The sequence below is a fragment of the Camelus ferus genome, chromosome 35, assembly GCF_009834535.1.
Source record: "Camelus ferus isolate YT-003-E chromosome 35, BCGSAC_Cfer_1.0, whole genome shotgun sequence".
Taxonomy (NCBI): domain Eukaryota; kingdom Metazoa; phylum Chordata; class Mammalia; order Artiodactyla; family Camelidae; genus Camelus; species Camelus ferus.
In genome coordinates, this window is record NC_045730.1 from 592511 (window position 1) to 607593 (window position 15083).

The window sequence follows — 15083 nt, forward strand, 5'->3', positions numbered from 1 at the left end:
GGGAACTGGGAATAAATAACACACCTCGTTTTTCCTTTGTATTCCTAGAAAATATTTATCGACCTGCAGGCTGAAGGGTTTCCTGTGATCGAGACCAGCACCCTGACAGAGGAAGGGGTTATTAAAGTGAAAACAGAGGTCAGTTCTCTCACAGGCAGGGGCCTTTCCTGTCCCTCTCTTGTTTGGAGAGTGCTCCTAACACCGAGCCCATAGCAGCGGGCAGGAGGGGCTCCCTGGGTCCCCCACACACCCAGTGACCGTGGGGTTTGGAGCAGTGTTTACACTCCCACCCCAGGGAACCTTCACTCAGTCTCGACACCTGGGGTCCTGCCTCAGGCTGGCCTGGCCCGGAAAGGGAGAGACGTTCCCTTCCTCCCAGTCCCCCCTCCCTCCCACACCCACCGGCGAGGGCGGTCAGCCCCAGGGCAGTTACCTGAACCTTGGGGCCCTGAGGACTCGGCGTCAGGTGCCACCACTGAGGGGACTGGAGCGGGTTCCAGACCTGGGGTCGCTGGCTCCTTCCAGCCGCGGCAGAAGGCCGTCTGGGATGCCCTGACCGGTGCCGCCGTTTCTCACCTGCTTAGGCTTGTGACCGGCTTTTGGCTCATCGAGTTGAAACCAAAATGAAAGGAAATAAAGTGAACGAGGTGCTGAACAGATTGCACTTAGCTGTTCCCAACAGACGAGATGATAAGGTAAGGCCGCCGTCCGAGCCGTCCAGGTCGGGGTGCGTGGCGGGTGCAGGTGGTGGGGCCCCGCGAGCCTGCGTCCAGGCTGTGGGTTTCACGGGTGGTGGTGCTTCTTCCTCAGATTAAGAATTACGCTGTGTGTATCGGAAAGAATCAAAAAGGTCAGAGGGAGAGGGTTTGAAGTCCGAGGTGAAGCCTGCTTCTCATGCCACCAGAGGCTGTCACTGTTAACTCTCGTTTATCTCTCCAACAATGGTTTGGCATGTAAGCTTCTTAAAAAAAATTTAAACATGGGAACACGTTATGTTCTTTCAATTTTTCATTTTCTTGCCATTGGAAACCAGTGCTCGGGTGCGTGTTTATATGTAGGTCTTTTTAACAGCAGTTGTGTCTGTGGAGTGAGCGTTCAGGCACAGAAGGCGCCGCTGTCCTCCACTAGGTGTTGCTGGTTCGTGCTGCCTGGACGGTTTGAGAACCCCCACTTCTGTTCCTAGTCTAGTTTCTTCTTTCCTTTTTTTTTTTTTTTTTTTTTTTTAATGTTCCCTGTGTATTCATCCATTCTTCAGCAATGATTCTTGGTGCCCCACTTTAGGCATTGATGAAGATGACTGTTAGTGACGTTGTTGTTAATGAGTTTTACCATGTTTCTTCGCAGGAAGTTAAACCAGTTCTCAGTGTAATTTTTTTCAGTACATTTTTCCCCCAAAGTGAAAGTTACCTTGTAAGCAGCGACGTTTCTGCACTGCAGCCTCAGGCAGCCACACCCACTGGTGTATTCCGCGTGGCGGTCTGCTTGGTGGTCGTCACGTGGGACAGCGTGTGTTGCGGTGGCTGGCACGGCTGAGCGGTTTTAACCTGCTTCCTTGCCCTCTCACTTCTTGGCGTTGCCTCGTGTCCCTCGATTTATAACTTTTACATTAAGAAGATCAGACTCTTGCATGTTCTGTTCGTCTTTTCCCCTTTTCTCACTTGCCTTTTCATTTTGGGGAATCCCTTGTCACCTCAAAGAATTGACACATTTGAAGCTGTTAGTACATGTATTGCTGTTTACCCAGTGGCTGCTGAGCTTTGTGTTGTGCATAGAAAGGCCTGCCATTCATTCTAAAAATACTCTTTAAAGGTATATTCTTATTCCGTACTTTGGTGTAGTTTTTCTGATCTCACCTGCTTTGAACACAAGGCTTTGCTGAATCGTGGGCTTCTCTGGGCCTCAGGAAGCTCCTCGCTTGTTTTGGGACTGACGGCTGAGCGGCGTCTCCCCGCTGCGTGGCCGTGTGCTGGGGCTCCTGTCTCCTTTTCTCTCATTCGCGCATCTGCTGGATTCCTCCTGTGCTGCTTTCCTCACCTGCAGTTTTTCTTGATAATCTTGCCTTTGTTTCTCTAAGGAACTCCGTGCCCAAACTGGCCCTGCATCCGCCCTAAGTCATCTGATGGGTTCCCATTGGTCTGGGTGTGGTTTTGTGTTTCCTTTGCAGATGAAGGATTTACTTACAGGTTTTCGCTTCTGTTTCTTCTGTGAGGCGTTCACACAGTTCTTTCCAATTATGTCTCCTCCAGGAGCGGCCCCCGTTCATCCCAGAAGGCGTGGTGGCGCGCAGAAGGCGGATGGAGCTTGGAGAGCCCAAGAGGAGGCGGGTAGGTGATGCGGCTCCCACGGGCCTGCTCTTGGAGAGCGCGATGGGGCCTTGGGGCCGGGAACCCCTGGGTGCAGACGACAGGTCCGCCCGTGGCGGAACCAGAGACGGCGCTGAGCCTCGGCCCAGAGGGTTGGCCCTGAGGTTCGAGAAGGGGTGACTTCACAGGGACGGGAGGGTCTTAGCAGTTCTGGACCCGAGAGGCCACGTGGAGCTGAGTAAAGCTGTTTTCTCATTGCAGGAGCGGGATATTGAGCTGGAAATGGGAGATGATTACATCTTGGATCTTCAGAGTAAGGGCTCACATGTGACAGTTGCTGTGTGTCAGGTTTTCAGAAAACTGTGCAAGGACTGAATGCTTGGAAGCCTTCCAGCATCTTGTTGCTTTAATTTCCTAGCGATGAGAGGTGGCCTGCCGCCAGGGCCCTGAGGGTTCTCCCTTCAGGTAGTCTGTTCTCTCAGGCTGAGGCATGATTCTGCAGCTTCCAGAGCGTGTAAATCTGAGCAGGCTGTTGGCACTGATTCTGCCGTCCGTGCCCCTGGCTTTCCTCCCCTGGGCACTGGGTCCTGAGGCCCCAGCAGGCCCTGGGATGTGTGCGGGGCGGTCCTCCGGTCATGTCAGCATCTGCTCACCTGGTGTGGAGCACAGGGTGGGGCTCGGGTCAGCACGTAGTGGCTGAAGACACTAAAAGCCGTTGCGAACGTTGTTTTGTTACGTTTCCAACCTGTAGAGTACTGGGATATCATGAATTCATCTGAGAAGCACGATAAGATACCCGAGATCTGGGAGGGCCATAACGTAGCTGACTACGTCGACCCTGACATCATGCAGGTCTGTGTCCCTTGTCCCCTTTTGTGACCCAGGAGGTGCAAGCACGGCTCAGCTCACCTGTGCGGGGGGGGGGCGGGGGCGGCGGTGGACCTTGTCCCTCCTGTGCCTGAGCCTCCCGTCCCCGATCCCAATGGCCGGTCCCGCTGAGGGGCAAGCCCGGGCTCTGCCTCCGGGGTCTACATGCCGGCTGGCTGGACTTTGTTCCTCCTGGGCCTCCTGCTCCATGTGAGGCGTCCCGGGTGTGGGCGCCCTCACCCCTGCCTGCACCTTGTCCACCCCTCATCCTGCCCCATCGCCCACGTCCTCCTCCAGTTTCATCCCCTCCCTGTTTGCTGTTTTCTAACAAGTGTGTGTCCACAAGGTTCTCATCTTTTTTTCATAAACAAAACTTTCTCAGACCCTGTGTTCTCCTGTGGTTGCCATCCTGTCTTTCTCTCCTGAATCAACCTCTTAAAAAGTACAAAGTATGTGCAGTGCATGCTGCCTCATTCCCCCGAGATCCGCTCCTCGGTTCTCTGACGCTGCCCTGGAACTGTGCGTCCAGCCCTGCGCCCCCTGCTGGCCGCCTTCTGCTTCTGTCTGGCTGTGCAGCGTCCAGTGTCCTCAGTCGGGTTCAGGCGGCCGTGGTCGGCCTGCCCTGGCCTGTCCCTCTGGCCTCCCTCTCTCTGACTGTAGGTTCCTGTCAAGATTTGTTTGTTGTGTTTGGGACTTTGCTGGGCAGACGGGCTGTGGTGGCCCAGGACCTGTTCACATCGGTGTTCTCGCTCTTCAGAAGAGAGATGCTTTCACGTCCCTGCTGGGGGCGAGGGGAGCGATGTCGGCACGTTTCTGAGCCATGGGGTTGGGAGTGGTGGTTTCTAAAGAAGAGCTGGCTCAGGGCTCGGGGCGGTCTGTGCGGCCGCCTCGTCTGTGTGCCGGGGCCTGACTGCGGGCGCTGAGCTGTGTGGCCCGTGGACGGGGTCCACGTGAGCCTGTCCCTGGTGTCTGCTGCCTCCTGGACAGCTTGGGGGGAATCCTGGTTCCTGTAACGGTTGTTACATCAATTGATGAGTTTTCATTGCTGGCTTTGTTTAATTATGACTCTTTTTAAAGAAATTGGAAGAATTAGAAAAAGAAGAAGAGCTCAGAACCGCGGCTGGAGAGTACGACAGCGAGTCCGAAAGCGAAGACGAAGAAATGGCGGAGATCCGGCAGCTGGCGAAGCAGATTAGGGAAAAGAAGAAGCTGAAGATTCTGCAGTCCAGAGAGAAGGACACGCAGGGGCCCAGGATGCCTCGGACGGCCAAGAAGGCAAGCGTCCCGTCCTTTCCAGGGCCTCGCCTGTCCCCGTGTGGGAGCCTTGCGTGGTCCTTCCGTTGGTGTATGTTGCCTCATGGGGCTGGTTGAGTTTGGGCCTTGCGCATTCTAAGGACTGAGCCCTCTCTCGGTGACTCTCACTGTTGGACTCGAACCCTTTGCAGCTGGACAGATTAAGGTTTTTGATTGTTTATCAGTCAGGACTCCTCTTCTGCAATATAGAAACCAAACCCAGTCTGCCCTAAAGCCAGAGGTGATGGAACTGGGTCTGGTGACTGGTCAGGACAGGAGTCACACTCTTGGCACAGGTGGATCGGGTGACGTCAAGGCTCCTTCCTGATCCCAGGGCTGTCTTTGTGGGCATCTTTCCCCCACTCTCCAGAGAAGGAGGCTGGTGTGTGGTCAGTCACACTGTGAGAGGCAGGGAGGAGGCTGAGGTACTGGGCACCTCTCCGTGGAGGAGAAATGGTGTCATCCTCCATTTCCACCATTTCCGTGTGGTGGCCGGTGCCAGGCGTGGCCATCATTGTATCTCCCCGTGTGCCTCGGTGCACTGGGGAGGAGATGCTGGCCTGGGGTCTGCGTGTGGGAGTCCCCTGGGAGCTGTGCAGGACCCCAGGCCAAGACGCACGCCGTCCTGCACGTGACGGTTGCCCAGGAAATGTTAGTTTCCGTGGGATTCACGAGCCGTCCAGGAGCATGAACGTGAGCCCAAATAAAGGAGAGAATTTCTAAAATCAGTGTGATAGATCGTTGTAGAAGGTACATTTTCCTTTGAATTCTTTGTACTGTTTCATCAGACTCACTTTGCTTCCCCTCCAGGTGCAGCGCAAGGTCCTGGAGGATGAGATGCGCAGCCTTGGCGTGGACATGGATGACAAGGAGCACGTAAGTGGCAGGGGTGGCCTGGGGGCCGTCTCGGGAAAGCAGGAGCCGAGGAAGGAGAAGTTAGGACTTCAGGGTTCGCTGTGCAGATGGGTGGGTGTCTTCCGTCCTGGGTCACCGTCACAGGGAGGGCCCGGGTGGCCCGGCCGCTTCCCTGTGCGACGCCCCCCCCGTGCCGTTTCAGGTCATGTCAGTTACATGAGTGCTCCGGGCCATTTTCTTTCTTCTGTGTTTCTGCTGTTTGTCAGTGTTATGTTACACATGTGTGTAAATTATCTTCCATTCCAGGTTAGTGGAAAATTCGGGAAATAGCAGAAACTAGGAAGAGAGACGTCCCTGTGCTCGTTCAGCACGGAAGTGCGCTGGCTGGTGCGCGGTAGACGCTGCTCAGCCAGTGTTCGGTGCAGAGGGCTTCAGGGTGTATTTGTGACCGCTTTCTTCATGTGGCACCTCCCTGCCGTTGTGGTAGAACTGTTTCATTTTAGCATAATTACCTCACATTTTTACTTGAATAAAAATTTAGTTTATTTTAGGCCAAAAATGTAAGATGACATGTAAGAAACATACAACGAAACAGAAGAACTTGCATTAAAATACAAACTGGAGTAGAACGTCGGGGAACAGGCACATTTATTTTGTTCTGTACAACTTCTTTACTTGAGCTGCGACTTGGCTTTGCTGACTGAAGTCTGCGTAGTGCTTTAGTCAGCTTCAGTTCCACTACCAAGTGAACACGAGGTGTGTTTGGGTCTTTCGGCGTGAGAGGAACGTGGGCTGTAAGTGTTCAGACCTGCTCCTCCGAGCCCCGCGGTTAGAAGGCGTTTCACTTTTTTTTTTTTTTTTTTTTTTGCTTGATAAATGATGCCAGGGCACATCTTTTTGTGCAAGAGCATCTTTACGTTCTGGATTGTCTTCTCAGAATAGACGCCCAGAGGTAGAGTGGTCACAGTCAGATGGTGCCGCTGTGTTAGACTAAGTGGGGTTTGGTCAGAGCGTGAGGGTGTCCTGCGCGGGGAGCGTCCTCAACGTCACGTGCGCCTCTGACGTGGGGTCGCCCCCGGGTGCTGGGCCTGCTGCCTGCGCGTGTCCCTGTCGTGTGAGCCTCTTCAGGTGGTAACTCGGGGCGGGGACCGCAAGAGGGGAGCGGCGCCTGTCCTCGGTGCCCGCCTGCTCTGCTCAGCCTCGGGCGAGCTGTCCCGCGGCTGTCACCCCATGTGCAGGGGACAAGCCCAGGGTGCAGGGGGAGAGGAGAGGCTGCTCTTCACGTCTGATGTGTACATTGTGACGCTAACATGGTTGGACAGGCAGCTCTAAGTCAGGTTTTTTAAGTGGCATTAAAATCAGCTTGGCATCATAAAATGTCTGTATTAAGTGAAAAAGAACATTTGACCAAGAATTCATGTGAAATTAACTGTGTTTTAAAGACCCTTAGCAGTCTTGTGATGGTTCTGAGAACTCCGCCACGTACCTCTTCCCTAGTCGGAGTAATTTCACGTTTGTCACTGGAACCCTGGGCCCTGTGCGCTGAGGGCTGCTTTCTGTGCGTTTCAGGCCCACTATGCGGCCCAGGCCAGACGGTCGCGGAGTGTCACCAGGAAGAGAAAGCGGGAGGACTCCGCTCCACCCACCTCTGTAGCCCGGAGTCGCAGTTGCTCCCGGACTCCACGCGATGTCTCTGGCCTCCGGGATGTCAAGGTCAGTCCCTGTGATGAGTACTTAACAAAAGGCAGCCCCTGATGCTGACAGGCGGGCTCTGGGCGCACAGCACAGCTGCCTTTCGACACGGGTCCTGCAGGTGGGGTTAGTGTGTCTGCACCGAGAGGCTGGCTTGGGCCACCTGGGCCTTTGCCCTCCAAGCACTGTGGGACTTTCTCGGGGGTGGACAGCAGCAGGGTGTTGGGACAGTACCAGGAGGCTGAGCCTCGGCCCTGAGCTCAGGGGTGTGCTAGGACCTGCTGGGGACCTAGAGCCCAGGGCCCTCGCGCACCACGAGCCCGCGTGGGGAGCAAGCCCAGAAGGAGCCCTTCTCAGCAGTCTTTTGGGAAAGACACTTTGGATGTCCACAGTTTCTTGCTGAAATGGTTAGTTTCAGCATTTTGAAAATCCAGGTAAACGGGAAAGTCTGTATATAAACCGGCAAGCAGTCTGCTTATGGGAGCCTGAGTTCCGTTCCACGTGCGTTCTCCAGGCAGGAGTCTGGATTTTAATACTGGCATTGCCTCCTGTCAGTCAGATGTGGGCACAGGTTCGTGGCTGGAATCCCAGTTTCTCTGTTAGCCTAAGAGGGAGTTAGGACAGTGCCCCCTGACCTCTTGGTCTCAGTGTGTTTGGTCCGTATGGACGTAAGACTTGTCTAGGTGCGATATTCAGCTCGTCTTCATTTGCGGCCGCGGAAGCTGGTCCACAGCTCACGTTTGTTTCCTCCTGCCTCGTAGATGGTGAAGAAAGCCAAGACGATGATGAAGAACGCTCAGAAGAAGATGAATCGCTTGGGGAAGAAAGGGGAGTCGGACAGACACGTGTTTGACATGAAGCCCAAGCACTTACTCTCGGGAAAGAGGAAGGCTGGGAAGAAGGACAGGAGATAGGGCCCTTTGCGGCTGGCGCTTCCGCGGACTGTTTCCTGGTTTGTTTTGGGGAATTAGTCATGATCTACAGACTGAGCGTAACGATGAAATAACTAAAGCACTTGCTGCTTTGCTGAAAGCTGTGGTTCTCCCTTGATGGTGCAGGTGTGGGGCATCTGTGTCAGGTCACTGATACTCTGAGTAGGCGGTAGTATCTCATGGAGTTCTGGTTGCTTCGGACTTGCAGGACTGGGAAGGTTTATTGAGGTTGTTGTTTGTATTTTTGATGCACAGAAATCTTACTCTCTTGTGCAAGAGGTAACTTCGGTTCACTGCATGTCGGTAGTCCTGCAGAGAAAACACCTCCACTTGTGGGTGTGGGCAGAAGGCTGCCAGCCTGCCCTGCAGACACAGGAGCCAGTGAAGGTGGACAGGTGTGTCAGATGCCAGCACGAAGTCAGTTTCCAGTCTTCTTGGACAGTGCACCATTGTAACCTGTCTTCAACCGTTTCATCCAAAATAAACTTCCTAAAGAAAGCAGTTTTGACTTATTTAGTTGGTTTTAGTTCGGTTACCAATCATAGACAGTTTGGGCAAATGAAAAGGGAAGGAAGTAAATGACAATTCTTTTTTGTTTTCAAAGCGAAAAAATAGTTTTTAGTGGAACAGAATGTAGCCTCAGTTACTGCATCAGTTAGACACAGGCGTCTCTGTCGGTGGTCCACTGCTGGACGTGGCTGTCTGGTTAAAACACACGGGACACCCCACACTGCCACAGGCACTTTCTGGGGTCTCTTTTGTTTTAAATGGGAATCATTGTGAGTTACGTGTTGACTCAGAGCCCCCAATCACAGTAAAATGTAGGAAATTAATATGTTTGAATATTAAGTGCTTAAAACATCTCTTGACCACAGAACCACCACGGTCACTGCTCTGTGTGCAGGTTCAAACAGCCCCTCTGCTGACTCAGCACTGAGCACCCCTGCGTGGGTTTTGGCGTCTAATTCAAGACTTTTCTGCACGTCGGTGCGCTTTAAAAGTTGTACTGCATTTGGGGGTCTAGGTAGCATTTACATCCGTGTTACACGTGCTGGGAGGGAAGACAGTAGGTGGGTCCGTGTCTCCCCTGGACCCGCTGCCCCTACACTGCCCTCCCGCCTGGCAGCACTGGTTTGCTTTCTGTACCTGTGAGTCTGTATGTCTGTTCAGTTGTTTTTTAGATTCCACATATAAATGAAATCATGGTATTTGTCTTTCTGACTTAATTCACAAAGTATACTAGTAAGGATCCATTCATCTAGTTGCAAGTGGCAGTATTTCATTCTTTTTTATGGCTGAGTAATATCACATTATACATATATCACATTTTTATCCAGTCATGTCAACAGACTGTTCAGTGCTCATTTCTGGAGGGAACCATGTCTAGGCTGAATTCAAGAGGGTAAATCTTGTGGAAACCAGTTCCTTCTGAGTGAGCTCAATGTTTGATAACTTTTATTCATCATCATGCTATTTTAGGAAAAAAAAAAAACCTTTGGTAAAATAATATTCCCTGAAACATAATGGGTTGTTACTGAAGCAGATGATTTATTGTTTCCTGGAAATATTGAAGGATAAATGTGCATGACCCACTAGAAAAAAATGTCAGAATCCGACCAAGGGACAATAAAACATGAGTAAATGGGCAAAATAAAATATATACAAGTGGCAGGTCTTACAAAATTAACCCTTACAGTTTAATTACATTCTCAATCATGTTGGCATTTTAAGAAGTAAGATTTTATTTTCTCTTGAGAAAATTGCACACACACATTTGCAATAAAAGCTCTGCATGTTTTGAAAGTGAGAGTAATAGGGCTTGCTCAACCCAACACTGGAATGTGAAAATGATAACGATAAAATCAGTGTGCTGCTGGAACCCAAACATGGAGTAACAATATAACAAACAGGCACATGTGTTTTGTGCCACAATAACCATCAGGAAACTGAGAAGATACAGGCTTATTAGTAACAAGGTGTTGAGACTGTACGGGGCACCTGGGGCTACGCAGTGAGGTCGAGGGGGAGAGTGCCCAGGCCGGGGCTCTGCAGGCCCCCTCTTTGCTGGTGAATTTAAAACAAGAGCAAGAATTTAAAGGTTGGTAAGAGAAGCAAAAACAAGTGGCCAAAATGGTTGTTGAAATCAACCCAGATCTCAAAGGTGCCCCAGTCTGGCCTGTGTCTGTGGCTGCAATGTGTTCTCTGTTTTGGAAATTGAATTTTAAAGCCAGCCAGTTTTAAGGAGGCAAAGGAGTCCTAAGGAGTTCACCAGGTCAAAGAATAGGTTTCCGAGGGGCAGCAGTCAATTCCAGCCCTCACCGGGCACTTACGAAGTAGCAGGCAGTGGTCCAGGGCTCCGCTGTCTGGTACGGCAGCCGCTAACCGCTGGAGCTACCGAGTAACTCGTTATGTGTGGCCTTCAGACTGTAAGGTCCTAGTAAACTGAAGAACTAGAAATAATATTAAAAATGTACTTTGAAGTTGTGTGTCACTTGTCACATTCAAGCTGTCACAGGCAGGTTAGCGTCTTGTATTGCAATATAAACAAACTAGACTACAGCATCTAAATGCTCATTTATTTATTTTTGTTTTTATTTTTCAATAAAGGTAATACTTGCTACAGTTTTGCCTGAAATTAACTGTTCAGGGCTAACAAGAAATGGATTTTTTTTTTGCTGAATTTATAAAACATTTAGCTTCGTAAGAAAAAATTTTTTTCTTCATTATTTACCATTGCATAGCATTCGAGGATACTAAAGCTGTTTTAAGATTTCAAGTCTGAGAAATCTATGGCAAGAGTTTTAGTAAAAAGTACATTAGTTGAGGTGCAATTTAAACGTTAACATACACATATTCCACAACCCAAACGTATTTAGCATTAAATATCAGCCTTTCTGGTATCCCCTCCCCTCCCCACAATAGGGCCCAACTCTGGAGAACAGTGGTTCTCAACTGGGGGACGCTGTCCTCCAGGAGACATTTGGCATCTGGTGTCATTGTGGCTATCATGGGGGAGGGGTGCCAATGGCATTTTGGGGGTAGACATCCTACAATGCACAGGATGAGCCGCGACTAACAGAGTCACCCCCCCAAACACCAGCTGGGCCCAGGTTAGGAAACCCTGCTGAGAAAGTATGACCCAAGTTCCGTTTTACAAGTAGCCTGTCTCTCTGCAGTAGCTCTGAAAACAGACTTGCTAATTGGCAAAGACCATTTAAATGACTAAACCCAGCCAATGTCTAACCAAAAGCAATGTTTGACTTTAAGTGTCAAAATACTTCCAGAATGCTTAAATCACAAAATTAACTTAGAATGACGGAAATCAGGACACGTACCATTTAATTCCCTTGAACCTGTTCTACTATATTAATCTCTTAACAGGGACAGTTTAATCTGAGCTGTTCTGAAGTAGACAAATAGTTTTCATTGTACACTTTCCTGGACGGATAAAAATTTAAAGCTATGTCAAGCACCTGGCAAACAGCAAAGTGCTCTCTAAAAATGTTTATCACAACATATCAAAAGTGATGAACTTCACTTACTTGCTCAAATTTGTCATAACCATGTGTTTAGACAGATGAAATTAAGTTTATTTGTTCTCTCTCTTTTACAATAATCCCTCATAAATGTTTTATAAATAGCAGTGCACATATATGCGTGTGTGTAACAGTGCATATATATGATTCAAAATTGTCTTCCACACAAATTCTGGTTGTAAAGCATCAGTATTTTGAGTGAGAGTTCCAATGAGGAACCAAATTTTAAAAAAATTCATTCTAAGTTTACTAAGAAATTATTCAGTACTTTAGTAACCATTTATCTCCACATTTACATTCTGTGTATTTTTTGATGGTCAACAAACGGATTCAAATGATTCAAGTTATCCCACCATTTAAAGAGAAAAGTCTCTGCAATAATTTGAAACCATGGAGTTATCTTAATTTCACCGCTGGCTGCCTTTTTCAGAAGTTCTTTTAGCTCTTCCTTTGACACGTAACAATGGCTCTTAATCTCATTGGGATCTGGATTCAAAGTCACGTCCTTCTTCACAAACAAAATGTAATCAATTTCATGTTCTCCCCAGATATCATCCGATTGAGCCTGGTAGTGAATTCGTGTTAGATAATTAATTTCTTCAGGAGGAACCTAAGACAAAACCAAACACATCAGCAACAAAGAAAGTAATCCGAATTAACCCACCACAGTCCAGGAATACCGTGAAAGCAGAACTATAGTTTCAGAATTAAAGCTTTTGAAATTCATCTCCTATTAATTACATATGGAAACAGTATTAAATAGTTTCAAGTGTCTGAAAATTTCCCCATAGGACCAAAAACAGAAGCTGACTTACTGAAAAAACTGTATTAAAGAAGTCACTCAAACTAGAAGTGTGACATTCTCCCTCACATCTTAATATTACTTTATGAGAGAAAAATAATTACCATTTTTAACTAGATGAGAGATGCTTTATTTATTTAAAGGAGAAAATTCTAGCAAGAGAAGATTATGTCAATTCACATAATCAAATCTGTAGTTCATACACCTAAGGATTTCCAAAAGAAAATACTCAACTCTGACCTGATCAATTATAAAAAATAGTCAATTTATACACTGGTTAACGTATTGATCCCTTTTGGCACTGAGTTAAATACTGACAAGTATTACAGAAAACCAACATTTAATCTGTATTCAGCGTGCTTTCTTGGGCTAATAATTCAGCGTTTACACAGCAGCGAGCTACACTTGAACTTAGAATTTTATTAAAAACGTGTGTGTAGATTTCAGCTGGCAGCGCGGCTGCAAGGAACTGCTCACCTCTTCCAGGGGGATCCCCAGCTCGGCCTTCAGACGTCTCTGCGCGGCTCGCCGGACTCCGATTGCGTCATTTTCTTCCAGCTCTCCCGGGTTACTTAGGGGATGACTGCAGCAAGTATTAGTAAAACAGCCTGGAACACGTCAACATAGAGGAAGGTTAACTTTTCTTCAAAATCGGTCTGAAAAAGGAAATCTTCACGTTTCAAAAGTGACAGGAAAGTAAAATGATTCCTAAATCCCTAGAGTTAAGGATCTCTAAGTCTGCTACAGTGGGCTCTCAGTCACCGTTTTGTGAAACAGGCAGGTGTAGGTAAGGTTTGATTAATAGCGCCTTAACCAAAATGAGCAAAATGTGTGTAAGGTAAGCTTTTAAAGCTTACAGGAGCATACACACATGCCTAGCAGTTCCTACCCTTCACTGCTGTTTTATTAGGCTGCGCTCACTCTCTAAGGTGGTTCTATTAATATAAAATTAAGTCATTCACAAGATTTCCTTTTTGACTTTGGCTGCCAGGAAGTGACAAAGTCAAGTGAAATACAGTCGCCCCGAACCACTGTACGTTGAGCTTACGAACCTGGAAAAGTAATCTTAGCGTCTGATCTTTGTTGTAGCAGGAGCTTGTTTTCGGTGTTGAATAAGAAGACACTAAAAGCTCGATGCAATAATCCTGAAGGCAAAACAGACACGACTCTTACTAGTTTTACAGCCCAGTTCCTCGCGGGATTCTCCGTGCGGGGCCTGCGGGCTCCAGGGGACAGCGAGGCGGCGCGAGACGGAACTCCGCGGACAGACGGGTGCTCCCGGGAGGGCCACCCTGGACCCCACCCCCCAGCCCCCCGCCCCCCGCTGGGTGCTGGCGTTCAGGTGGCAGTTCTTGGTCTCCGCGCCCACCCGGCCCCCCGCCCCGCAGCCCCGCGACCCCTGCCCGGCCCCGCACCCCGCCGGATGTTGGCGTTCAGGTGGCAGTTCTTCTTGGTCTCCGCGCCCACCCGGCGGTCGTTCTCGTCGATGAGGATGCACATCTCCGCCAGCAGCTGCACCTGCCGCTCGTCCAGGGCGTCCGTGCTGACCTCGGGCATCGCGGCCGTGCGTCCCGGGGACCTGTACAGCGGGGAGGGGAGGTCGGCGCGGGTCTCCGCGGGCAGCCGCGCCGGGCCCGGGACCCGGATCCACTCCTCTGGCCACCCCCGTGAGAGCCCCGCCCGGGCGGCTGCACACACGGCGCCCGCGGGTTCTCTCCCCGCCCCAGGCTCACACGGCGCTGGGCCGGAAAACCCGCCTCTCCCCCCGCGGAACCCTCTCCGTACCTCCCGCACCTGCCGTCTGCAGGATGCAGCTCCCGAGCGCGCGCCTCCCGCAGGCCCCGCCCACCAGCCTCGGTCCCGCCCCCGGGCCAGGCCCCGCCCCCCGACGCCGCGCTCCCAATCGCCCGCGCCCGCGCCAGAGCACGCCACATGCCCGCTGGCCAATCGCGCGCCTGCCCGCGCCTGACGTGACTGTCGCGCGGTGGCGCCACGCGAGAGGCACGCGGCGCCTCCTCCCTTCACCGTAGGCCGCGGAGCCGCCCCCAGGCCGAGGCGCAGGTGCTCTCGGCGCCCTCCCTATGCCGCCGAGCGGAGGTCCCTCGACTACGGAGTGACGGTCACTCGACTGCGTACCGGCCTGATAGAGGGATGGGGCGGGACTAGCGGTCGTCCGCCAATCGCGCCCTCTGCCTTGGCCGCGCCAGCCAATCGGTGCGCCTGAGGCGCTGCGCTTGGGACGTGCTTATGTCAGACGTCCTTGGACGCTCCGGCTCTGTGGCGTCGGCACTTCCCTCCCGGAAGTGGGGACTTCCAAGTAGGTGGATAAATCGGTAAACGGGATTTAGAAAACCTGACCTTACCGTTCTGGAATTTACATAGTCATGAGGACAAATACAAATTTTATCTACCCTTTAGCCAACAGTGTTTGGGGGCGCATATTATGTGCCAGGCACTTTTCTAAGTCATGGGGATATACCAGTGAACAAATTTTTTAAAGTTTTTGCTTTTATAGAGTTTACGGTCTAGTAGAGGAAACAGTAAACAAACACAAATAATGTCAAGAGGTGATAAGTTCTCTGAGGACAATGCAGTACAGTTAAGGGATAGTGATGGGGTATGCCATTTAAAAATAAATGATGAAACATCTATAAGGTGGTATTTGAATAGAGATCTCAATAAAGTTATAAATACGGAGTTCTTCAAAGTGTAGTATATGATAAACACACACAAAGACACGAAACTTGAGGTTGACTGTGAAGCGACCCGTCAATCAGCTCAGAACCCTGCGGTACAAATACCC

The 15083-nt window shown here is 50.3% G+C and overlaps 2 protein-coding genes across 5 annotated transcripts in view; one reads left to right on the plus strand and one right to left on the minus strand.

The window, feature by feature from the left end:
- GTPBP4 (GTP binding protein 4) overlaps positions 1 to 8443 on the plus strand; it is a 62901-nt gene extending 54458 nt beyond the window's left edge. For both annotated transcript variants that reach the window (XM_032473740.1, XM_006176834.3), the window contains exons 9-17: positions 49 to 138; positions 585 to 695; positions 2247 to 2324; positions 2565 to 2616; positions 3055 to 3155; positions 4248 to 4445; positions 5274 to 5339; positions 6888 to 7031; positions 7772 to 8443. In XM_032473740.1, the coding sequence (XP_032329631.1) occupies positions 49 to 138; positions 585 to 695; positions 2247 to 2324; positions 2565 to 2616; positions 3055 to 3155; positions 4248 to 4445; positions 5274 to 5339; positions 6888 to 7031; positions 7772 to 7924 (993 nt within the window). In that variant the 3' untranslated portion in view covers positions 7925 to 8443. The remainder of the gene's footprint in view (positions 1 to 48; positions 139 to 584; positions 696 to 2246; positions 2325 to 2564; positions 2617 to 3054; positions 3156 to 4247; positions 4446 to 5273; positions 5340 to 6887; positions 7032 to 7771) is intronic.
- A 2054-nt stretch (positions 8444 to 10497) lies between these two features.
- Positions 10498 to 14418, minus strand: IDI1 (isopentenyl-diphosphate delta isomerase 1). 3 transcript variants are annotated; one of them, XM_032473754.1, is made up of 5 exons: positions 14306 to 14418; positions 13696 to 13859; positions 13333 to 13425; positions 12758 to 12888; positions 10498 to 12088 (listed from the first exon to the last, which is right to left on the minus strand). In XM_032473754.1, the coding sequence occupies exons 2-5, from the start codon at positions 13835 to 13837 to the stop codon at positions 11771 to 11773; spliced, it is 684 nt and encodes a 227-aa protein (XP_032329645.1). In that variant the 5' UTR covers positions 13838 to 13859; positions 14306 to 14418; the 3' UTR covers positions 10498 to 11770. The 3 variants fall into 3 exon arrangements, with proteins under 3 accessions (XP_032329645.1, XP_032329644.1, XP_032329643.1); XM_032473753.1 differs by having other exon boundaries at positions 14217 to 14403; XM_032473752.1 differs by lacking the exon at positions 14306 to 14418 and adding an exon at positions 14066 to 14214.
- Positions 14419 to 15083: the final 665 nt, after the last annotated feature.